The sequence below is a fragment of the Balaenoptera acutorostrata genome, unplaced genomic scaffold (genome assembly GCF_949987535.1).
Source record: "Balaenoptera acutorostrata unplaced genomic scaffold, mBalAcu1.1 scaffold_351, whole genome shotgun sequence".
NCBI classification, from domain to species: Eukaryota; Metazoa; Chordata; class Mammalia; order Artiodactyla; family Balaenopteridae; genus Balaenoptera; species Balaenoptera acutorostrata.
Window position 1 is genome coordinate 151,200 of NW_026646023.1, and position 24,721 is coordinate 175,920.

Consider the following 24,721-nt stretch of genomic DNA (forward strand, 5'->3'; position numbering starts at 1 on the left):
GCTCTCCTGCAGAGGCCCTGTGATGCCATCCCAGCTGGGACAGCCTGTCTTCACACGGGTCCTTCAAATCTCCCTCCTAGAGGTTCCCATGGACGGCAACACCGTGCATGTATAAATGGTTTCCAAAAGAAAGATCCCAAGGAAACGGGAAGCAGGGTGCTGAAACGAGAGGGCCCTGAAGGTGGACACTCGGAAGAGGCCCCCTCATAGCAGAGCCGGGGTGGTGCCAAGTCCCCACCTCCACGCCACGCCCACCCACACGAGCACGCCTGCCTCACCTCCTCACGTGCCATGGCAGTCATCCTGGTCATCAGGGACTGAATACGCTGCGAAAAGAAGGACGGGGAGAGGTAGCAGTGAGCAGGTCTGACCACACAAGACTTAAGCAGGGTGTCGAAACAGGTCTTCGCAGTGGCATCCAAGGGCTGTTTCAGCCGGTCTCGTTTTACGGTGAGCCTCACGGGAGGTGATGCAAGGAAGCTGAAAAGGGCGCGAAAGGCCAGCCAGCAGCAGCTGCCTGTGGGAGGCAGCTGGCCATCCTGGAAGGCTGCGGATGAAAGCGAGATTTCCCCCACAGACTTAGGCGGAAACCTCAGGGGCTACACGGACCACTCACCGCTTCAGCAGCCTGAAGCTCGTCTTCCTCGCGGGCGTCGGCTTTCTCTGCCGCTGACAGCCCTGCGGGGAGTGCCATTTTCTTGTCCTCGGCCTGGAAGGGAAGACGGGAAATCAGCTGAGCACTGCAGTTGGAGATTCAGTAGAGAAAGGACAACGCTGCAAAGGGGCATGAGTCTGTGAAAGAAAACACACAGATCTGGACAAGTCACCCAGTCCCCGGGAAAGAAAGCGAGATCCAGAGACCGGGGCTTCCACTACAACCACAGACCGAGCAGCTGCAGCCTCGGGTCTCGCCCAATGCCCGCCTCCATTTCTGAACCGCTCGCCGACGCAATTGCTATCGGGTCATACACCTTTGCCAGACTTACCCTTACACTTTGCTTGGGTCTTCCCCTACTTTAATTCCTGCCAGGAGCAGATCACTGCCTTAAGATCACTGCCTGTTTTTCAGCAGAGACCCATTAGTGGGATATGAAAGCAATTTAGCAGGTATGATTGGCACCTAAATAAACTAAATAAAAATAACAGAACACAACACATCCAAGTGCGCTACAGGTAGTAAAGGGTTATGTACCGCTTTGTGAAACTTTTGTTTTTGGGTTTGTATCTGCAGGTGTGTGCAGTGTGTGTGCGCGTGTGTACTGAACCATGATGAAAAACAGAATTCTTACTGCCAAGAGTGGTCAGCAAAGTTTGAAAACCACTGGTCTGAAGGATAAGACTCTAAACTGCTTGCCCTGGTGCTCAAGCTCCAGGCTGTGGACGCAGCTCAAGCTCTAAAGGTACCGCACCACACTCAAGACACCTGGAAAAACGGCTGCTTCCCAAACCTGGGCTGCAAGTCTAGGGTTCTTGGTTTTAGCTCCATCTTTGCCATTCACCAGCTGGCAACCTCAGGCTTACCTCCTCTGGATACTGGGGTCTTCTAGGGTTGAACGAGAGGACTGCCCTCAGATACCCTTCTGGGACCATCCCAGTTCTGAGATGCATTTCTATAACAAGCCTATGACTGACCCTGGGGCATGGCCTGAGCGCCTGCATATATCTACAGGGGATGAGACTTCCAGCTCAAATGTGCCATTTCACATGAGAATGATAAGGCAAGGCCAACGCGAATAATATTTCATGGGCGTCGCATGATTTTTCCAATCATAAGCAAATTGCCTTATTTCAGAATATAGTCATATACATAGACATTCTTTTCAGACTTAAAATTACATATTACACATACACATCAAGTTCTTATACACTAGATGCCACGTGACACTCAAATCCAGAAAAAAAACCTTGCTTTGGAGGAAACGGCTGTTTGGTTGAGTGAAAACACCAATGTGGAAGAAATAATAAGAAAACCAAAAAAGAAGGTGTCATAATGAATGCATCAATGATTGTTAATGATAATAATAATGATGATAGTTAATGCTTAGTAGATGTGCACTATGGGTTGGATTATTCTACATCCTTTATATTTTTAATCTTCACAACAATGTTGTGAGGTAGTGCAGTTTCTGCCCCCATTTTACAGATGCTGTGAACTAAGGCCCAACAAAGTCTACTGACCAAAGTCACACAGTGAAGGGGAGGAGCTAGGATTTGAAAGCAGCCAGTCTGGCTTTAGAACATATGCTCCAAGTCACCGTCAGTGCCCTCCACGGACCGAGACAGTGACCGCAGAAAGCAGATGGAGCCCGGGGTCGGGGAAGGCTTCCCGGAAGGACTGAGGAATGGGGGATGTGGACAGAGGAGGCGTGGCAGGAGAACAGCAGAGGGAGTGGTGTCTCATTCAAGAAAATCTGGGGGTCAGGAGGGGAATGAGGAAAGAGGTTTTACTAGATCTCAAGCTGTGGACTCTACTTCTTAAGAGGCCACTGGCCACTTTAGTTAGCATGTTATTATTGAAAAGGCAGTGGATAAGAGCACAGGCTTTGATGTCACACAGATCTGGGTTCAGATTCTTATTACGGCACGTTAGGAGCTGTGTGACCTTAGACCAATCACTGAGCCTCTCTGAACCTCAGCTTTCTGCCCTGAAAAACAGAAATAAGTATCTTCCTCATAGAGTTGTTCAGAGGAATAAGTGAAAAAATACACGTAGAGCCCTGAACAAAGGGCCTGAACACAGGAAAGGTTTGGCACTGTAAGATTTATATGCCTGCCCTGCTGCTGACAATTAAGAATCATGAATGAATACTGATAGATACAAAAAAAATACATGAATGAAGAGAAATCCTTGAGACTCTTTCATGAACTTATAAAACCCCATCTTGACTTTCCATTTCTTCCACACCAGGCTATCTTAGTACAGGGCCAGCCTGTAACACATGCTGTGCTCTCTCTCACTGCCAGCAGCCTGTTCACACCTGTGTCGGGCCTCTCTCATCAGATGAGGAGCGCTCAGGGCTCCGGGACCGGACTTCATCTCTACAGTTGTAGAGTTATTGCAGGCCATCTGTTTGACCCTGGTGTCATGACTTCCAATCACCCTTCACTTCCAGCCCCACGATGAGGTGCTGCCTCAGCTCCCCGGCCTGCAGGGGCAACAGACCGGGGATGCCACGAGGCAGATTCAGATGCCAAAGGCAGCTGGCACGTTCCCGCTGCCCGGGGTTGCCCAGGGACCAGAGCCCTGCTGTCCCACCCCTGCTGGGAGCCTGTCCGTGTCAGACAGAGGCAAAGGGGAGGAGCGCTTGCATCTCTCAAACATTCTCTCCCATTAGCCAAGCTTTTCTTACCTTCTCTGCTTTGCTCTGGCGGCTAAATCCATACCTCCTGCAAGCCACAAAAGAGGGGAGTTCAATTACTATTAAAAAAATAAATTTGATCACATGCATTTTAGTTGGATTTTTATACGAAAAGCACCAAAGAGAATTTAGGCTATTTGGTGACTGGAGAACATGTTTCAAGTGCCTAAACCAAAAACATATTCCACTGTTTTCGAATAAAGGGCCCGCCATTCTATTTGCCATATAAATACTATAAATGGGAGCTCTTCCTGCAGAGTGCAACGTTCTCTTTAAGTGTGATTATTACTCTTTGAATCGGGAACTGGATTTCAGATCCACGGTTTAAGCTAAAAGCCTTAAAAATATCTGTATGATATGTGAATATGTTTGCTCAAGCTAAACGTGCTCTCTAATGACTACTTTCATAACCTCATGTCCAGCCCATTTTTTATTCTCAAACACAATCCAAGCATGACGCCAATAATGTTGTGTGCTCACTTTACGCAAGCTTAAATTCAAAGATGCTCACAAATGCACTTTAGTTTAAATTAGCTTTTCAGGTTCTAATTAATATCTATTTTTTAAAGCAATGCAAAAACCATTCGACCTAGAACAAAACACCCAAACTCACTTACCTTTAAATAGTTTTTAAGGAAATAAAATCACATGCAACCATTTAAGAAAAACAAATTAAGGGCTCCTGCTCTGCCCTCACTCACACCTCACCCTGCTTGCTGGGTCATGTGCTGGCCTTTGACCTGGTCTCGGGCCTCCACGCCCCCTCTTCCTTCCCCATCCCTTATTCAACCTCCCGCTGGCCTGGTCCACATCTGTCACTGGCAGGGAACACATGCCCTTGTGGGCACTGTCACTAGGGCGTCCCTTCCACGGCCCCGCCTAACAACCGCTGAGCCTCACCGCCAGCAGGTCACCTTCCCCACTCCTGGGCGTCGGCCCCTGAGCAGAGCTCTGCACACACTGTGCTATTCTCCTGGCTCCTCCTACTTTCCTATTCACTCCTCACACCTCAGCTCTAAAGCCACCTCTTCTTTGAAGCATTCCCAGACTTCACTTTGGATGGTTTTAGTCATTTCCAAAAGTCAGTTCCACTTTCAATCTGAAAATCTCAACCTGGGACCAGTGCTTTGCCTGCCATGTGATGAGTGTGAAGGGAAACACACACTTGGGCACAGGATTTCTTAGAACTTTGCTGACAAATCACAGGCTTAGTTTACAGATGAGTCTGGTATACAAGGTGGGTTGGGAAGTAGAAAGTCAGGACAATGGGTTTAGCTAGAGTCTTCACTCTGGTGCCAGCAAACTGTGTGACATGGGGGAAATTGCTTCACCTCTCTGGGCTTTGTACCACTGATATGGGATTGCAAACATGATCCCAAGCCCTGTTTAAACAGCGTCCATAGGATTTCTATAAATTACCACTGACGGTACGGGAGGGTCGGAAGGAGATACAAACTACAGGCTGGGTAGTTGGGTTGGAAACTTTTCAGTTGCTCAAACCCTCTGCCCTGGCTGATCCATCCCTGTGCCTGTACGTGTTCCCCCTACTTCCTGGACAGAAGTCATGTCCAACTGCCTGTCTGCCTGTCTGCCTCCTTCTCCAAGAAAATGGAGAAATCAAGAAGCCAAAAGTATCACCCGACCTTGCAATAGGTTGTCTTATAACTGGAGAGACCAAAAGTCACTGCTGGTTACACTGTGTCCATCCTCTAGGCACAGATCTACAGGCCCAAAGTGCAGCAGACTATCCTGTACAGGACCTTATGGCAGATTCTGTGAACTGGCTTAGTCAACATCTAGCATCTTTCTATACTGTGGAGACAGGAGAAAAACACAACTCTATTTTCCACACTCTCTTGCACCTGGGGTTCTGAATACTACTTAGGTTCCATCAATGAGACGCATTTGCTGGAGTTTTCAATGTGTAGCAGTTAGAGAAGGAGACAGCAAAAGCACAAAGGATCCACTGCACTGGTGCGGATCACAGTAGAAGTAACCTGGTTCTGGGGCCAGAAGCTGTCACGGTGGTTTTCTGATTTTGGCAAAGTGGGTGGTTTCTTTGTCAGCAGCTGCGGTACCAGCTTCCCAACTCCACATGCTGTTCACTAGCTTCCTGATGATGGAGGCAGAAGCAGAATCCTAGGCAGCCCAGATCTAATGTGACACTTGGGAAGTGACCGTGCTCAGCCTACGTCACATCTCTTAATTCCTCCCATCCAACCCCTGTAATCAATCCTTTCTGCTGAAACTAGTGGGAAGGTTTTGTGTCCTGAACCAGGGAGCGCTGACCAACAGAGGGTCTCTCTGAAGTTTCCCACTCCTAGAAGTGTCCTTGCACCCTGGGTATTCTTTTGTTTCCCAGGCCTTCAGTCTGTGGAGACCTTCAGGGCAGAAGACATACCCTCAGGCAGACGGGCCTTATCTAAGGCCCAGGAACTTTACAGATTTTCCAAATAAAGCAGTAAACAGCTAAATCTGAGTAATTCAATTCCCAGGTCCCAGCTACTTCTCCTTAAAGACAGAGGCTCTGGGAAGACTTTTCTGACCACCCAAAACTAGGTCAGGCCCACACAGATATGCACTTCTGTGTTGACACCCATGGGGTACAATAATTATGTGTTATGTGCAATCTGTCTGTTGAGCCCTGGAGGGGAGGAAATTTGCTTCATTCACTTTTTTTTCTTTACATTTTTTAAGTTGAGGTATAATTCATATAACATAAAATTCACTATTTTAAAATGTATACTTCAGTAGTTTTTAGTGTATTCACTATTTTGTGCAACCACCACTACTGTCTAATTCTAGAATAGTTCCATCACCCAAAGAGCTCCACACCTAATACACATAAATAGCAGTTAGTCCAATTTTCTCCTATTCCCTTCCCCTGGCAACCACTAATCTACTTTGTCTCTGTGGATTTGCCTATTCTGAACATTTCATATAAATGGAATCATACAACACGTGGCCTTTTGTGCCTGGATTCTTTCACTTAGCATGCTTTCAAAGTTCATCAATACTATAGCATGAATCAGTACTTAATGCCTTTTCATGACTAAATAGTATCCCATTGTATGAAAAAAACACATTTTGTCTGTCCATTCAGCAGCTGATGGACATCTGGTTTGTTTCCACTTTTTGGTGACTGTGAATAGTGCTGCTATGAATATTCACTTTTGTATCCCCAGCGTCTAGTGCAGTGCCTGGCACATAGTAGGTAGCTGATGAACGTTTGCTGAATGAAGAGTCCCGCTGACTCTTCTAAAGGTTTCCTTCTCCATGTGACATAGTGGCAACGCTTCCATGACACAAAAGAGCTGTCCTCAGCTGCCTAACAACGCCTGCCTCATTTGCTCACTGGTCCCACATCTCTGGGAGACTCTTCCGTGCTGTTTGAGTTTCACCAGGAGAACATGATACCCTTTTGCCACCTATCATCCTCACAAAAAGCAGGGAGATGCTTCAACTTATTTCTACTACAAACACATTTACTTCTCTTTCATTCTTCCTAGAGCATCCTTTCATGCTCTATCCTACAACCTACCTTTCCTCTTGCCCTGTCAGCTGGGCCCTTTCCTCTCAAGCGCCAGCCTGATATGCAGTGCCACGTGCTTCAGTGTGCTCCTGGATTTCCCGTTGTTAGCTCTGACCCGCCAACCACACTGACGTCTACACCGTCAACACCAACAGAGCTCCAGCCCTCTCACCACCCAGTCACTTCCTCACACTCCAGACCCAGGACTTGGTCTTTATCATCAAGGATGTACATCTTCTAGAACTTTAAATTAGTGTTCACATACCCAAGTTATTCCGGACATACTTAAACATATTCCAATAACTAAAGCATGTATTAAAAAAATTTAAATTTAACTTAATTATTAAAATTCTGTTCCTGAGCCATACTGGTCACATTGTAAGTGCTCAACAGTCACATGTGGCTACCGGTTACCATACTGCACATCACAGTTCTAGAAAACAAACTACCTTTCTGCCCTAGGGCAAAGTAAGACAGATATCAAATCATCTGGAATCCAGAACAAATCAGGGGCATAAAAAAGCCCTAAATACTAAGGACTGTGGATTCTGTTCTTTGTTCATTCAACAAGCATTTACTAAATACCTCTATGAGCATGTCATGGGCCTTCAGAGGGGACACAGGTTGGGAGAGACATGTCAATATGCACTTAAAATGCATCTCCCCACAGTGACAGTTTCATAGTGTGGTTAGTTGTTTAAGTTAGCTCCTAAAAGTTGATTGGACCCATAATATAACTGAAATACTATAAAGATACAATTGTGTTTAAGTCTAAAATCGAAACTATGAGTCTTGTTTTTCCAACAACATAACATTTAAACAAATATACCCAACATGTTTTTAACAAGACACACAGTCCGTAAGTAAGGTCCTCAGCATAGTTGGCCAGGCTCAAAGTCTAGCCTTATTTGAGCAACTGAAAGCCAAAAAAGGGAGAAGAGGGCTTCCCTGGTGGCGCAGTGGTTGAGAATCTTCCTGCCAATGCAGGGGACACGGGTTCGAGCCCTGGTCTGGGAAGATCCCACGTGCCGCGGAGCAGCTAGGCCCATGAGCCACAACTACTGAGCCTGCGCGTCTGGAGCCTGTGCTCCGCAACAAGAGAGGCCGCGATAGTGAGAGGCCCGCGCACTGCGATGAAGAGTGGCCCCCGCTCGCCACAACGAGAGAAAGCCCTCGCACAGAAACGAAGACCCAACACAGCCAAAATAAATAAATAAATAAATTTAAAAAAAAAAAGGGAGAAGAAACTGGGATGCTGGCCTCAAAGCCAGATGCTCTGTGGGCTTAGGCTGATGACTGACCTCTAACCCCAAAGAAGAAACACTGTTTTCAGACCTTCTTATTCTAGGAGTCAAAATATTTTCCCTCTTGTCAAGAGGTGAGATGAAAAGGAAAACACTGACAACAGATGAGGGATTAGGATTCCCAGGTGGGGATGAGCAATTAAGGGACGCCCCAACAGTGAGGGGGAGGCAGGAGGAGTGGAGTGAGTCCCAGAGGCAGCAGGGGCCCAGCCCTGCCTGATTAGGAAGGAAAGCGAAGAGGGTGAGGCTTCTCACAAAGGGGCTGGAGGGAGGGCTAGAGCTGGGGGTAATGAGAACATAGGGACGAGGAGAACTGAAAGGAGAGGCTGAGGTTAGGCTCCTCATCTGAACCTAAAGGTCACATTTAAGGGCGTTTGAGAACTGAAAACTGCCGCTGCTCAGGATGATGGTGATGAAGATGATGATGGTGATGATGATGGTGATGAAGATTACGGTGATGGTGATGAAGATTATGGTGATGATGATGATGGTGGTAGTGATGGTGATGATGGTGGTGATGGTGATGGTGATGGTGATGAAGATGAAGATGATGGTGATGATGATGATGATGATGGTGGTAGTGATGGTGATGATGGTGGTGTTGGTGGTGGTGGTGACAGCACCTAACAGTTGACATTTACTGTTTTCTACATGAGACAAACTGTTCAAAGCCCTTCATAAAGACATTGTTATGTAATCCTCATCGAATGGGAGAGATCTCAAGCAGTGGAGAGTATCGACTTAAAACCCTAAGGGAAGAGTAAGAGAGATAGAAAGGAGGGGAGCAGCCTTCCCAAGGAAGGGGAATAAAAGAACACTTCTTGGGGCTATAAGTTTTATCCCATTTGCTCTGTCAGTTGTAATAACCACTCTCTGGTTGTTCAGTCTCAGATCAAACAACCAAGGCTGGGCCTGTTTTCCTAAAATCAAGAACCAAACTCTCACCAGAGGCTCAAACAACATTTGTAGATAATAATGATGACATGTTTTTGGAGTCCAGCAAACCTGAGTTCAAGTCCCAGTTTGAGGCTCTTACTAGTTCTTAAGAGTTAGCAGTCGACCTTGGGCAGGTTATTTTTTAACCTTTCTGAATGCTGTCTTCATCATTCTCAAAAAGGGGAATGAGCTGAATAAACCATCAGAATTCTCCACCTTCACAAACTCACCCTCTCCTTACCAGAAAAGCTTAAAAAAAAAAAAAAGGCAAAATAACCCCATCTCCTAAAAAACAAGCAAAAAAAGCCTTCATCAAACACCCACCCCAGGCTCAGAAATCAGGAGTCAGCATGATCCCACCAATAAGAGCTAAGGCTAGTTCTGAGACACGTACTGGATACTGGAAAAAATGGAGGTATGAACAATACAAACTACCAAAAACCGCACTTCCCTAAGTCTTCTCTGGCTCCGGAACATGTAACACTCCCAGAGGCTGTCTCTCCAGCTCTGGCTCGCCCGCACCAGCGCAGCCTCGTGTGCCCGCCTGCAGCTGAGGGCTGGCTGGAGAGCCCCCCTCAGAGTGTCCAAGGCATGCAACTCGTTCAGTGGCACGGGACCTGACACCCGAAGGGGCCCGCATGTGGCTGTTGCCGCTGTCGTGAAATCCTTAATGATTAACCATTATTCATGATTCTCAGGGGCCTAAGGTGCCCTGCATTTTCATTTTACACTGATTGGGCCCTGCAAATTATGTCACTGGTCTGGAGGTGCCTGACTCAGAAGCAGCTCAATTCGCAGCAACAGCTGGCGAGCTGTGGGGCAGCCCTCACGCTCAGGTCGGGGCCAGAACTAACAACTTCCTTTGAATGAAACGGACTAGCTTTCATTCTCAGGAAGAAAGGATCTGAGCCCGCATTACTCTCTCAAAAACAAACGAACAAACAAAAAGTGGCAACTGCAATTCCATCTGAGAGATGGAAGAAGTGAGGCAATTAAGCCTTAATTTCCTTCCGGTTGTCTCCAGTACCCTAGAGCGAGAAGCCATCAGATGCTCACTTGGAGATGCTGGTGGCAGCGCTGTTACTTCCAGCCCCCCAGTGAGGGCTGGGTTATGAGCAGGGCAGCACACAGCAATCACTCGGAGCAGAGGGGAAGGAAGCACAGGAGACATACTCACATCAAGGAATCAGTGACCCTGAGTAGAAAATTCAGGACACAAAGGAAGGTTAATACCCAGAGTCAAGCAAAAAACTCAACAAGGAGAAGCATTTCCGTGTGTGTGTGTGCGTGTGTGTAACTGAAAACTGAGGCTATAAGAACTGTATTTTTAAAAATTAGAGATGTTTTTAAGAAGTGACAAAACTACTTCTAAATTCTTCATTTTCCCGGTCAGGACAATTCTTCACAGGGAACCAAAACTATTAGACTCTGACACAAAGTAAAACTGCTGTAACTGCTTTCAATTCTTAGTTTACCTGAAGATGTTAACAAGTGGCAGGGGGCATGAAGGGCAGGCCACCTGAGCCTCTGCGAATGCCCCACGCTTCCCAGCTCCCTGAGCAGGGCGGAGCTGGGGATGGGGGCTTGGTGAGGAACTTCGAAGATCAGGTCTCTACCGCCATCAGAGAAGCTACCCACAGAAACTGAGCTAATTCAACACCAGGGAGAAAAGCCCTCGGTGCTGGCAATCACAGGCTCAAACCCGTGAACTCAGTCAGGTGAAAACCAACCAAGTTCATCCCAATGAAGCCATTTAAGTTAGCTTTTCCTTTCAATGGTTTTATCAAACAGACACTTCGGACGGGGCCGCCTTCGTTACCTGCCATATTCCAAAAGCGTAGTGTGGATCCGTGATTCTTCATCCAGCAGCTCCTCTGCTGCCCGCTGGCGTTTGTACTTCCGACGGGGCTTGTAAGCATCCTAAGAGATGGATGAGGCAGAGAGTTACTAAGCATGAGGAGGCTGGTCCAGCCTGTCAGGGGCGGGAGTCCTTTCCCATGGCAGTGGGTATACAGCTCCCCTTCCGGAGGACAGCCGGCACGTGCGACTGTCTTCAAGGAATCTGCCCCTTTGATCTTTATACTGTAGCAAATATTTCCACCCAATCTATGGCTTGTCAACTTTGTTTAATCTTGTTGGGCTTTTTTGTCTTATGACATTTTAATATTTCATGCAATCAAACTTATCAATCATCTTACTTCCTAACCCAGGGATTGTAAAAAAAACTCTTGTATGCTATTTTTATAGATTATATTTAGCCTTTTAATCTATTCAGAATTTTTTGGGGGGTCTAGTGAAAGGTAGGTATCTATAGATATATGTTTTTCTCTGAATGGGAAATTAAGAATTCCAACATCATCAATTTAAGTCTATCCCTTCCTTGATTTAAAATGACAACTATATACATATATATAAAACATGTACCAATATTATCCTCTTCAATTCCTCTTGCTTTATGAGTCTTTATCCTGTCTCCACTGTTCTTTTTCAAATTTCCTGGCTATTCTTACACATTTTCTCTTCCAAATGAATTCTAGCATCAGCTTGTCAAGTTCATTATGAAAAACTGTTGAGCTTTGGCAAGAATCACACCAAATTTATACATTACTTTGGGAAGAACTGACATCTCTATAATACTGAATCTTGCCTTGAAAAGCAAGATATATCTTTTTATTCAAATCTTTTTTATTCCTTAATAAAATTTTCCAGAAAAAAATACAAATTTTCTGGTCACTACATATCCAGACCTTTCTACCACCCAGAGACATAAACTGTGCAACAATCACAAATATACATGTTAACCTAGAATGTTTAAAAAAAAAAATTCTCTCATGGCATAGAAATCTCCATTTCTTGAACTCCAATACCAGAAAAGGAAAGTAGATACAAACCCTTCAGAGATATATATCTCTTTACAAAAGTGTTTTGAGGTTTATCCTTAAAAAATTTATAAAAACACAAAATGCACTTTAAACTTTCAATGACATTTTAAATTATTAGAGTATTATTTAGTTATAAATGTAGAAACACAGTCCTCTTTTGTGTAGGACACATTCTGAAACTGTATATATATATATATATATTTCCTAAACAAAGTACACGGCACGTAGTAGGTGCTCAATTAATGTAGGTCTTCACCTCCAGATGACCTGGTTTGTCGTCCTACCCCAAATGAATGTCCTTCTTGACTGCAAAACTGGCATCAAACAATACCTTAATAATATTTTCTCAAGGCTCTGGGTGCAAACAGGCAGCTGTTTGTGCAAGGTATTCCAGTTTGTCCCTGGATCTTTTCTTCTCCACTAGCAGAGTTCACCACACCTAATCTCTACCTGGACATCACCAGGACAAGCACACTATCAGGTTTCTGCAGACAGTGGTATTTTTATGCTAATTAGAATTGTTCCCCTCTTGATAATTCTTGTTAATTTTATTATTATCTCATTTTTTGTTATGAAAAGTTTCAAACATACAGAAAAACATCCTTTCTGTCACATATATAATCTCAACAATTTTGTGGAAAAGGAATGAAACAGGTGCTGGGATGACCCTGGAGGGCTGTTCTTGTAACTCACTGCTGCAAATACTCCTAGGTTGCTGCTGGTGCCTACATGAATAGGAAGCTATAAATAACACAAAACAGATTTATGGGGAAATGAAAAACATAATAGACCCATATGACGTCAGTTACTGTGTACGATTTAATTTCCACAGAGCTCTACCATTACAGCAGCACTATAATGATTGAGCTTAACTGCTACTTTCCTTAGTTACCATTCATAGAGTCAACGACCCCAGACAGGAAACTGGAGTCTGAAGAAGGACTGACTCCAAAACAATAGCATACTGAAACCGACAGCCACAAGGGCCTTTTATTCTGCCAAACAATGACAAATGCTGGCCTTTGTGTAATTATCCTTATACTTTAAAGCACATCACATACATCTCACCTTTTACATTTTATAACTACACCATGAGGTAGGAGCAGGGCAGATGCCATTACCTCCACCTTGCTACTAAAGAAGCAGCGATTAAATAATTCGCCTCTCAGTTACGGTGGGCAACCCCTTCAGGAGATACCCAGCGGGCAGCAAGACAGCCACGAGCAGCCACTGCCCCCCAGCGCTCCAGGGGGCCGGACCACACCCAACTCAGCAGGAAGCACATCTCATTCTCCCAGGGCTCACCTGGCAGCCCAAACCCAAACCCTACTCTCACGGACACACCTCCTCCCACCAGCCCCTGAACAAATGCTGCCTTCCACCCAGAGGGGCTCCGCTGATGTTCCCATCAGCGAGTGCGGGGCCCTGAAACACCCCATAAGAGAGTCATTATAACTGAGACAAATCAGGTTGTTTTCTTCATTCTCACATGAATAAAACAACCACCACCACCACAGAAATGAAGCCCTGGAAACTGAGTGAGGGAATGCTGAGAGACGGATGGCAATCATGTCTATGGGTAGGAAAGTTAGCTGGGGAGGTAGGGTTTTCTCCAGACGCCCCTAAACTTTGTTCTTCCTCTATTCTCTTTTATACGAGCTCCGCCGTGCAGGCCTGTCTTCTGTTCTTTGAGGTCTGGCACAAGTCCCACCTCAGGTCCCCTTGGGTTTGTACCAAACGGTGTAACTCGGTGGGTAAGAATGAGGTCACTGCTTTGTATACACGAGCCAAGATGGCTTCTGTATATTGACTCCTAGGTTTACTTCTTCACAGCAGGCTGAGACCCACAGCTCAAAACCCTCCAGTGCCAACCTCAAACTTTTCACAGACCCAGCTGTTTAAAAGATGGCCCCATTAAGCGGAGTTTAGCGGCTTACAGCCTGTCCACGTTGCACGCTCTGCAAAACTGCACCTGACATTTGCGAACCACAGACAGGATAAGCCCCGTGGCTATCAAGACCCCAGGCTGCAGCTGCCCTTCGGATTTCTCTAACCTGCCCCGGCCGAGGCTCCCTCGTTTCCTCACGTCCCCTTCTGAATGGCGGCCCCGGCGCCTAGGCCTCGGGATGGCCTGCGCACTGAGAGCCTCTCCACCCTTCAGGCAAACCTGTCAAAGCACCGCCCAGAGACCCTGTGTGTGCTACTGCTAAGCCCCCGTCACATCTCTTCCCTTGATGAGGCCCGAAATCCCCTGAATCCCTTACAGCTGCAATGCTCCTGCTTTCACCTCACACCCTAGAATGCGGTCTGGCGCACAGTGAGTGCTCAATTACTATTAAGGAATGAATATATGGAGGCAGACAGACAGGGTTTTAACCCGTGCCCCATTACTACATCTCTGATTTGGGGCAAATTACTTTAACCTCTGAGGTTTTCCATCTGTAAAATAGGTATATGGAGAGAGTCGTAAGGATTAGTCAATCTATCTAACGTTATCTGATACACATTAAGGGCTAAGATATACACACATGTGTATATTTGCTATTATTGATAAAATGTACTAATATATACTTTTTTACTTAATGTTGCCACGTTTACATTTCATGTCCTGGATAGAAAGGCCCTCCTCACAGCGTTTCGTATGGAAGAACACAGTGGAGTCGTAGTTTTAAATGACCTGGTCTCTTAGGGGACCAATAAGAAGTCTTATTTTTCTCCTCTGTCCCCTCTGTTCTCATACAAAATTCTAAACATTACCAAGAAATGCTCAACAAATAGTAAGCAAATGTATCTTTGGGGGCTTTGGGTAAAATTTCACAGCTACTCTTTACTCAAGATTGAGAGGGAGTAAAAGACCTCACTGCACAGGTCAGATACTTCATGAATATGGAAGGCTGACAGTTCAGAAAAGGAGGAAGTAGGCTGTACAACAGCACATTAGGTGAGACAAATGAGCGATTATGATTATGATGTGAAAGTGGAAGGGTAAGGAGAGGCCTGTCCTGGGCAATAGTTTCATTTTCTTATGTCCTTTGAAAATACCACCTCCCATCAAGCAGGCCTTCTACAAAGCGGCCACCTATTCCGTGAAAAGGAGATATGGAGAAGTCAAGAAAAGAACACATTTTAAAGGAGAAGCAGAAGTACTGGGAATAATCCCCAGGATGAAGAAAAATGAGGCCAAGACAAAAAGAGAGAACACTGGAAGGTGATGAGCTCAGAAGTTAAAAGTTCACACAACAGCCTTTCTGCCAGGCAATCTGGCAAGAGGTACTAACAGACTGAGGCATAACCTCTAAACCAACTCCACTTCATGGAATGCAACCCAAGTAAATAATTAAAGATAAAAGAAAAAATTTAGCTATGGGGATGTCCTACATAATAGCCAAAACAAAACAAAACCAAAAAAACCCAAAAAAACAAACTAAGCTAGTTAAGTTAGTACCACACAATGCATAATGTACAGCCACTAAAAATGCTATGGAGGTACATTTATTGGCATGGAAATATATCCTTGATTATACTGTTGAGCAAAATAACCACACAACAAAAGAGAATATGTAGTATCATGTCATTTTTTGTGATCTCTAATTTTCTATATTGATATCCATAACTATATATTTCCTACTAGGAATAACAGTGGTTAGCCCTGGCTGGTGGTATCATGGGTGATTTAGTCTTTGTACTTGTTCTCCATTTCCTAATTTTTCATTATTACCACAGTAGTAGTATGAGAGAAAAATAACCTTTTGTAAAACAAAAAATCATGCATCAAAAAAATAGATGAGGGGCTTCCCTGGTGGCGCAGTGGTTGAGAATCTGCCTGCCAATGCAGGAGACATGGGTTCAAGCCCTGGTCTGGGATGATCCCACATGCTGCGGAGCATCTAGGCCCGTGAGCCACAATTACTGAGCCTGCGCGTCTGGAGCCTGTGCTCCGCAACAAGAGAGGCCGCGATAGTGAGAGGCCCACACGCCGCGATGAAGAGTGGCCCCCACTTGCCCCAACTAGAGAAAGCCCTCGCACAGAAACGAAGACCCAACACAGTCAAAAATAAATAAATAAATAAATAAATAAAATTTAAAAACAAAAAATAGATGAGCTACATAACCAAGGATGAATGCAAAAAATTGCAATAGTCCTACAAAGATGGCTAAAGACAAGACAAGCTTATATTCTTATAAGCTAAAATTTTTTGAAAAATATTAAAACGTTTAATATTTATTTTTAGAAAGACATGTAAGCAAGAGTAAGTAAAGTCTGCTTGCTGAGGCACAATGATAACTTGTTAATAGATGGAAAAAAAGACAACAGGACAATCTCCACTTGGCACCTATTCTCCAACTGGACAAATGGTCTTCAAACAGGCAAAGGCAGAGTAGATGTCCTCACAAGGGCAGAGCACCCAACCACTCTGCATGCATTTGAGTCTCTGGGACCCTGATAAATAATACTGCAGGGTCCTGAAATCAGTCAGAAACATTATGGCCAAATCAGTGTCAGGGATGTGTAGGAAATCAGAGACTGGGTGAAGAGCGAGAAAACTAGAGAAGCACCAACACCTGCTGTGTTTGAGGAGCCAGATGTAAAATGAAAACCTGGCTGCCTCCTCTCAGCTCTGCAACCGTGTAGGGAATTTATTAACCTTTCTGAGTTTCAACTTCCTGATTTATAAAACGGAAATATAACGCATAAGTCCTTGAGTGTTGATGAGGAGTACATGAGATAACGCTTGTAAAATGCCTCATTAGATGTCAAGCACATAGAAGGCACTCAGTCAGTACGCGGCAGCTACATGCATATTTTATAGAAACCTGGCGCTGTATGTAAGACCGAATTTTAATCCTTAATTTACCATTCAGAGTTTAAATTTGGGATTCTACGTTTGTCAGCAAGGGGCAGGTAAGAAACAGTGATGAGACATCTGAAGGGCAGAACTGGGGAGGGGCTGGAAGGAGAAGAAAACATTCTTGAGAAACTAAGACTTGCAAAGAGCCACACCCTGGTCACCTAGGAAAGACTTTATTCCCTTTACGAGGGGAGGGACTCTCCTTGGAGAGAGTGACAGCAATCAAAACCCAGCAAGCTGTTCCATGTCTTACACTGACTCACAAGAAGAAGACAGGGACATGGAGCCCGGAGTCTCTGACAAGCTCCTGGGACCCTCACTCCAAGGCCGCAAGCAAGCGTGTGCAGAAGTGGTGGGTGGGAAGGATGGAAATTAATGGCGACAGAGCTCAGCTCAGACACCTAAGAAGACAGCATCTAGAAATGGGGGAGTATTTTCAGTAGGTGGAGAAAGAAGAAAACAAACAAACAAAACCCAAAGGCCAGCTCTGGCCATCCGTAAAAATTTTTTTATCATTCCTGTTTCAAATGTATTGACAGTCAACCAAGGAGTAAGTTCACACATAAGAAAAGGAAATAAACTAAGCAATTTGAACTATTATCAGAGACCTACAATTTTTTTTTCCATTTTCCTTTATCTTGATATTATTTGCTAATGAGCTGCAAATGGCATTTTATCTAGCATTTTATTGCATCCTGGCTCCGTCATCACCAATGTGACCTAGGGCAACCTACATAACTGATCTGTGCCTTAGTTTCCTCACCTGTCAAAAAAAAATACTATTACTTCATACGGTTGTGGTGAGCACTAGATAAGTTATATATAAATGCTTAGAACAATGTTTGGGCACTATATATTTGTCACTGTCATTATCTCCTTAAATTCCATTAAGAATTTAAGTCATGTTGCCAAGCAGAAGACAATTATCTTTAAAAACTCCATTACAAATGAGAAGAAGAAATAATGTGTCTCTAGAGGCCTGAAATGTTTAATAGGTAAAGAGACATCAGGCCCAGTTTGATCAACAGCTACACTGGCCTTTTATTCTTGGTGATACAGCCAAAAAATGTAATGTTTCTCACTCTCTACCCAGGGCTCCAAGTGAGATTTGCACATGAAGATATTCAATTAAACATTAAATATTTTTTACACTATTGATTCTATGTATAAAATAGATAACTAATGAGAACCTATTGTATAGCACAGGGAACTCTACTCAGTGCTCTGCAGTGACCTAAATGGGAAGGAAATCCAAAAAAGAGGGGATATATGTATACGTATAGCTGATTCACTCTGCTGTACAGCAGAAACCAACACAACGTTGTAAAGCAACTATACTCCAATAAAATAAAATTAAATAAAACAACATGCTGAAAATATAAAAAAAAAAGAATTGGATTTTATAAGATTTGATATAGTAATATATGCCTGTAGTTGTAATTTCGGAAAAATAAACTTCCTACAGCTTCTTAACTAGAAAAAATTAAATAGTTTTTACATTATTGTTTTTGAATAGGTAATACACAGACTTAGTATAAAATCCAAATAGTACAGAGTTTATAGGGAAAAGAGAATTTCCCTTCCTCTCCTGCCACTGGCTCCCCAGCTCCCTGTATCAGAGGTAATGCTGTCACCTAATTCTCAGATCTTTCCAGAAATGAAGCATCATTTAAAACAAGGGAAAGCAACAGCACATCCAACCAATTGGTTATTATTTGCCATGAAAATGCGATTAGGAGGAACCTTTAACAGCATACAAGACTCTATATTGGTAAGTGGAAAAAAAACTACAAAATTACCTTCAAAGTATAATTCTAATTTACTATAAAAATACACATTAAAAACACAGAAGAAATATGTCCAAGCATCAAAAGTGGCTGCTTCTGTGTTGTTAGATTAAGGTTGATTTTCTTCCTCTCATCTCTCAATCTTTTTAAAGAAAACTTTAAAGATGTTCTAAACTGAACATCTACCTCACAACCAGGAAAAAAATTACTTGCTGTTCTGTCATGTCCTCTTAGTGTTATTATTTAATACTGCCACCAAATCTGAAAACAGCATCTGGCTTCAGAGTGTAACTCTGTTAAAGGTTTTCCATTTCTCCCATTTCCAAAATGGAACTGTGGAAAAGATACAAATTACAACCATAAACTGACAAAGGCTTTTTTGTTTTAAATGAGCATTTCATGTCTTTCATCATCAAAGTACTGTTATTCTTTTCACAGTAATCACCTGGGGAGACCATACATTCATTCTTAAAAGTAAAAAAAAAAAAAAAAAAGCAGAATAACTGTAGACATTATTTTCTAAAGAAAGTGAATTTACACCCAGGCATTGAGACTCCATTCCCATCAGCTCAAGTAGGAAGGCTGGGGGGTGAGGAGAGGGTAGCACTGACAAGGTTCTGCTGGGCTCTGGCCCAGAGTGTTCTGAAAAGGCCCAAAGCTCTCCTCTGGCCCTTGCACTGGGGAAGTGGGCACATGAGCGCAGACCCTGTGGTTAAGATACACTGTGCTTGGGGACAAAGGCCATCCCAGAGCTTCCCACACAAAGCTCAGAAGCTACTCTGCCTCTCCGAAGCCGTCATGGCAGTGGTCACCTCAATGCATCAGCTCTAGTTCGTCGTCTGCTCTTTGGAGCTATGTGAAGTTTACAGCTGCCAGTGGCACAAATGAGGAAGGGCTTCGGGTCTGGAAAACTGGAACTAAGGGAAACACAGGGCAGTGGTTGTGGCACGTGCTACCCTGAACGCTGGCATTGGATACCGGGCACGCACGGCAGGCAGGGCCTCCCTCACGTGTGCACCTGAGGTCAGCTCCTGAGCAACCCGGCAGATAGAAACCTCGGGGGGTAGGGGCTTCTGTGATTTAACTCAAAGGGCTACTTGGAGGCTATGACCCTATGTTCTTCCCTTACAGAAGAACTCGGGCAGGGAACTCACCGAGAGGTCAACAACTGTCTTGATGGCCTTTTCTTTTCTCTTGATGAAGTCATCATCCTGCAAGACAAGAAGACACAGGGATGAAACAAATCTTCCTGCGTAAAGACTGAAACTCAACTGGACTGCTCAGCAGTCCGTCTTATAAACTGACTTCTCATCACAACTTTGCCTGAAGAAGTCTCAATTTTCTAACAAATTGGAATATATCCGGCATGGGAAAAAGCTAGGGCTTCTGCCAAGGGCTGCAAAACAGATCCATGCAGCCGGTGAGAAAAAGGGGGACCACAGAGTGTAGTGGTGAAGACAAGCGTTCTCACTTCAGATCCTTATGAGCGCTGAAACCTCAGCAAGTTACCGAACCTCTAAGCCTTAGCTTTTCCACCTGCAAAACGGGGATGACACTGCCTGTCTCAGGGAGCAGTCATGAGGATCAGAAAGCAGAAGGCATGAGATGTGCTGGGACTGGAATGTAGCATCCGACAGTCATCAGCCAGTATTGTTGTGATGACCATTCAACTGGGACTATAGGTGCGTCCCAAGCAGGGGGTCTCTCGAAAACCTTCATATGACTCTACAAAAATACACTCACGCTCTTGTAATTTAACAAAAGGTCCAGATCAAGCACCACAATTGAGAGACAAGGACAAAACTGTAGGGCTTGACACTCAGTGCCCATTTAAACAGGCACTTCTAATGAGGCAGGAGGCCCAGTCTCAGGGCTGATCCGGAGGGGGCGGGCGGGAGTGCAGGGGCGCCTGAGCGCGCTCTGCGCCGTCCCGGGGTCCCTCACGGTGCACTCAGCTTCTCAGCTGGACGAGGAAAGAGCACGGACCTCAGGGAGGCTGTAGGTTCTCTGGAACTGGGATACGGAGTAGCAGCGGATGTAGTCACCCATCTCTTCTTTTGTTTCTATGGCTCGTTTCACCAGCCACTGGGGAAGAAAGTGAGGAAACGTGAGCTGATAGGGATGAGACACACCGCGGTAAAGGCCGACGCACAGACGGCACCGGTCCTGCGCCCGAATCACAGAACATGAACTGCCCAGGCGACGAATAACCATCAATACACACTGCCCTGCAGGAAAAGCAGCTGCTGGGTGTCTGGAGGCTGAGATCCGGGAGGACCTGAGCGGACAGCCGCGCAGGAGCCTTCGAGCCTCGCTTCAGGTGTCTGGGCCTCAGTTTCCCTCTCTGCTAAAGAGGAGGTGAGAGTGTCAGTTCCCTTCACGTCACAGAGCAACTATGGGAGCAAATGAAACACAAGTGCTAGACAGCTCTGTGAACACCTGGAGCCCGACACAGACAGAGCTATCCCCCGAACCTCCCTGCGCCCGGTGGCGGATCTCACTGGAGCTCTCTCCTTCCCGTGCTGCTCGCACCACAGACCAGAGGAAGGGAAGGGAACCAGTGAGAAGGCCTAGTGAAACCCTCGTCTGACAGGTGGAAAAAAATCCCCCCAACATTCAGACTTGAGACCAGGTGTGCTGAGCACAAGCCCTAGGCTTCAGGGTAGCTTGGCACTCACAGCATAGCTCTCGAATCCACCCAACACTATAAGGTAACTGGCACTGGCCGCGTTTTACAGAATCGGAGGCTCGCAGAGACTACGTGATCCGCCCACCGATCCACAGCCAGCAAGCCACACAGCTGCCGGCCACATCAGGACACCGCACGTCTGGGCTTCACGCCACGTTTCCTAGGTCTACGGGGTTCACACGCACAAGGAGCCGCTCCTCGTGTCCGCTGACTTACAACTCCAGGGAATGGAAACACACACGTGCACACACCCACGCCCCACAACCTGCGGAAGGCCCAGGCGCTCTGAGGGTGAGAATGCAAAGTACAAAAAGAGCCTTTGCTTCTCCTCCTGACTCTTCATTCATTCCCGTTATTACTAAAGACCTTTACGGAGGGATGCCATCCTCTCTCCAGAGAGAGCTACTACATCTCAGGAGCAGTTTCTGGACGGTAGCTGTGCTTCCCCAGGGCATGGCCACACGTGGCAAGGTTCAGACACATGCACATGGCGCAGGGCTCCTGCGGGGACGGCAGGAATGCGTGCTCAGGGAGGGCGGCCAGCTCAAGTAAAGGACACACTTAGGAAGCAGCTGCCCAGGAGAGCAGTGGCTGCAAATAATTCTATGAGGAGTATTCCTTTGTTGCTAGTATCTTCCATTTGTTTCCATCACTCCACTCCACCCCACCTCCAAACAATGACCTCAGGCACTGACTAAAATCCAGAAGGGCAGCGGCAGAAAATCGGACGGCATCTGGGGCTACTCCAGCCCCTCACCTGTACCCCAGCACCGGCCCTGGACATCTAAGGAGGCTGAGTCACTGTTCAACTCAATTTCTCTCTGCTTTGCTTTGCATCGGGAGATCCAGGTTCTGGCCTTTCACTGCTGTTGCCTTTTCAGATCTGCCTCTGTTAATTAGATCGACACTGAGTTGTAACTTGGCTGGATCCTGGAGAACATGCTCAGATGAGGAAGGCAAAGCCCGTTGATTCACAGGATTCCTTAGAGACTCGACCGCTGTGTTTTGGAGTTCCCAGCATGAAGGGCTGCGGAGGGAACCTCTAGGACAGCTGAGCTCTGCCACAAGCCCCTAGCATTTGAGAAAAATACCTACCCTCACAGGATTCACGGGCCCCACGTGGGAGAAAAAAATGTGACCTGGAACTACCAGTAGCCGGAAGTTAGCTCTTCTTTCCTCCTGGTTGCATTCAGAGAGTGTCACCACAGCTGTGCTGAACAGAGCCAACAAGCGTGGTGGACCTCTAGTCCCACACAAGACAACCAGTTCAGGGGTTCCCAGTGGCTGGTCCACGACTGCTCTTTCACTGGTGTCTGGCAAAACAGAAAACTACAGGCATGTGGCGAGTTTTTCATAAGGCTACATGTATTCCATTTGAAGGACTGTCCTTTATTCTGAGAGTGAGAGTTAAATGGCCTTTCTTTTAGGAAATGGTAAAGAAAGCAAAATAATTGTTGCCTTTAAAAACGTCCCTTCCTGGCAAAATACAGGTTGCAACCACAGGTCAACCTCTATTTGCGCTTTAAAATTTTACAGATCCACGAAATTAAGATATAGGGTAACCATTAGCGAGGCTCTCACATCCAGTAAGGGGGCCCTCCAACATTCCGCTCACAACACAAACATTAGATACTCAAAATGCCCAAACCAACTGTAGACAATCACTTCCCTTTCATCCCCTTCTCATATATGGACTAGGGTTTTGGTCCTCAAAGTTCTAGCATAGTTTTGAGTAAGGTCTAGTCACTAGAGATCCAGGCTTCAGGGGAAAGGGCAACAACTTCACAGTATGATGGGGTTGGAGGTTTTTGTAAGAATCTACACAGACTCCCTACTTCTTACCTTCACAAAATGATTGGGTACCATCCCCTAACAAACAAACAAGTCAAATCCTGAGTTAAAGTCCTATCCTCAAGTTTACAAATTTCAGTTATAAATTTCAACATATTTGATTTGAAGTCTAGTGCCGGGGAAGATTCCCAATAGCAGTGACAACAACAGAAACAACTATATAACACTTACAAAGCACTTACTGAAAGGTCCCAGCCCTTCAATCAAGTGCTTTACACATACTAACTTACTCAGCTTTCATCCCATCAGGTAGGTACTATTATTATTTCTACTTATCAGGTAAGAAGTTAAGTCATTTGCCCAAGACCACACAGCTAGAAAGTAGCAGAGCCAAGATGTGAACCCAGGAAGTCTCCAGAGTCCAGGCTCTTAACTGCTACACTACCTAATCTTAACAGAATCACAAAACCTCTCTAGCAGGGGCTGCGCGGCTTTCCTCTGGGTGGCTGCGTGGTGGTGGAGGGGAAAGTACAGGCTTAAAGACAAGGAGTTTAGAGGAATCTGCCTCTCCACTCACTAGTTCTCTGCCCTTAAGCAAATGGATTATCCTGAGTCTCACTTTCCTCAGATGTAAGACTGGGATTACAATAGATGCTTCAAAGAACTCTATTAGGATCCGAGGCAAAGTGCTGTCCACACAGCAGGAAACAAACGTAAGTCCCTTTGCTCCTCCTCTTTCTGTGGTGCCTGGAGGAGGGGCTGAGACACAAGAACCGCACAGAATACAGGGACTTGTACAGCACGGCCACTTAATCACAGGGCCTTGGGGAAAAGCCAGGGTGGAGATTAAGTCTCCTGTTAGAAATTTAGTCCTCTGTAGGATTGAATGCCTACAAAGTGCCAGACATTCCAAGAGGTGCCGGAGACACAAGAGCAAGCAGGACAGCCACGGCACCTGCCCTCAGGAAGCTTACAGTCTGATGGGAGAGACGTACAAATAACCAAACACTGAGTGGACACAGTCACAAACTGCAGTGAGGAAGATTCCTGTGAGGGTAGGGAATATGCCGTATTAGAGGATATAGCAAAGGAACCTGCTCTAGATCTGGCAGTCAGGGGAAGCTTTCTTGAGAAGGCTTGGTGGAACTGAGATCTGGAAGATAAAGGTAAGGAGAGAAGGGAAGACCTTCCCACCCTGGAAGGCCCCGTGACAGGAGGAAGCACAGTGTGTACGAGGAAATTTGAAAGAAAGTCAGAGGGGCTAGAATAGAAAGAACAAAGAAAAGCAAAGAATAAATTGAGGCTGGAGAGGTCAAAAGGGACCAGCGCATGGGGTGCGATGGGGGGCTATGGGCTTCCATCTTTACCAGAAGGGCAATGAAAAGCTACTAATGGAAACATTCAAAGATCAGAACAGGTGACAGTGGGAAACTAGGGTTGACTGAGTACTAGCAATGTTTTGAGGAGTGTCCTCATGTTCTGCTGCCACCAAATCCATACCACACCCATCAGATCCAGGATCCAGGCCAGACGGCCCAAGAGCCAGACCCGTTACAGGAATTCCAGTGTTCAGAGGACAAGAAACCCCACA

The 24,721-nt window shown here is 45.5% G+C and overlaps 1 protein-coding gene across 2 annotated transcripts in view; it reads right to left on the minus strand.

Moving 5' to 3' along the window:
• Positions 1-24,721, minus strand: part of CCDC93 (coiled-coil domain containing 93) — an 87,501-nt gene that overhangs the window by 49,181 nt on the left and 13,599 nt on the right. For both annotated transcript variants that reach the window (XM_057539437.1, XM_057539438.1), the window contains exons 5-10: positions 20,637-20,735; positions 19,805-19,861; positions 10,951-11,051; positions 3,351-3,387; positions 617-709; positions 279-326 (exon numbers count right to left, since the gene is read on the minus strand). In XM_057539437.1, the coding sequence (XP_057395420.1) occupies positions 279-326; positions 617-709; positions 3,351-3,387; positions 10,951-11,051; positions 19,805-19,861; positions 20,637-20,735 (435 nt within the window). The remainder of the gene's footprint in view (positions 1-278; positions 327-616; positions 710-3,350; positions 3,388-10,950; positions 11,052-19,804; positions 19,862-20,636; positions 20,736-24,721) is intronic.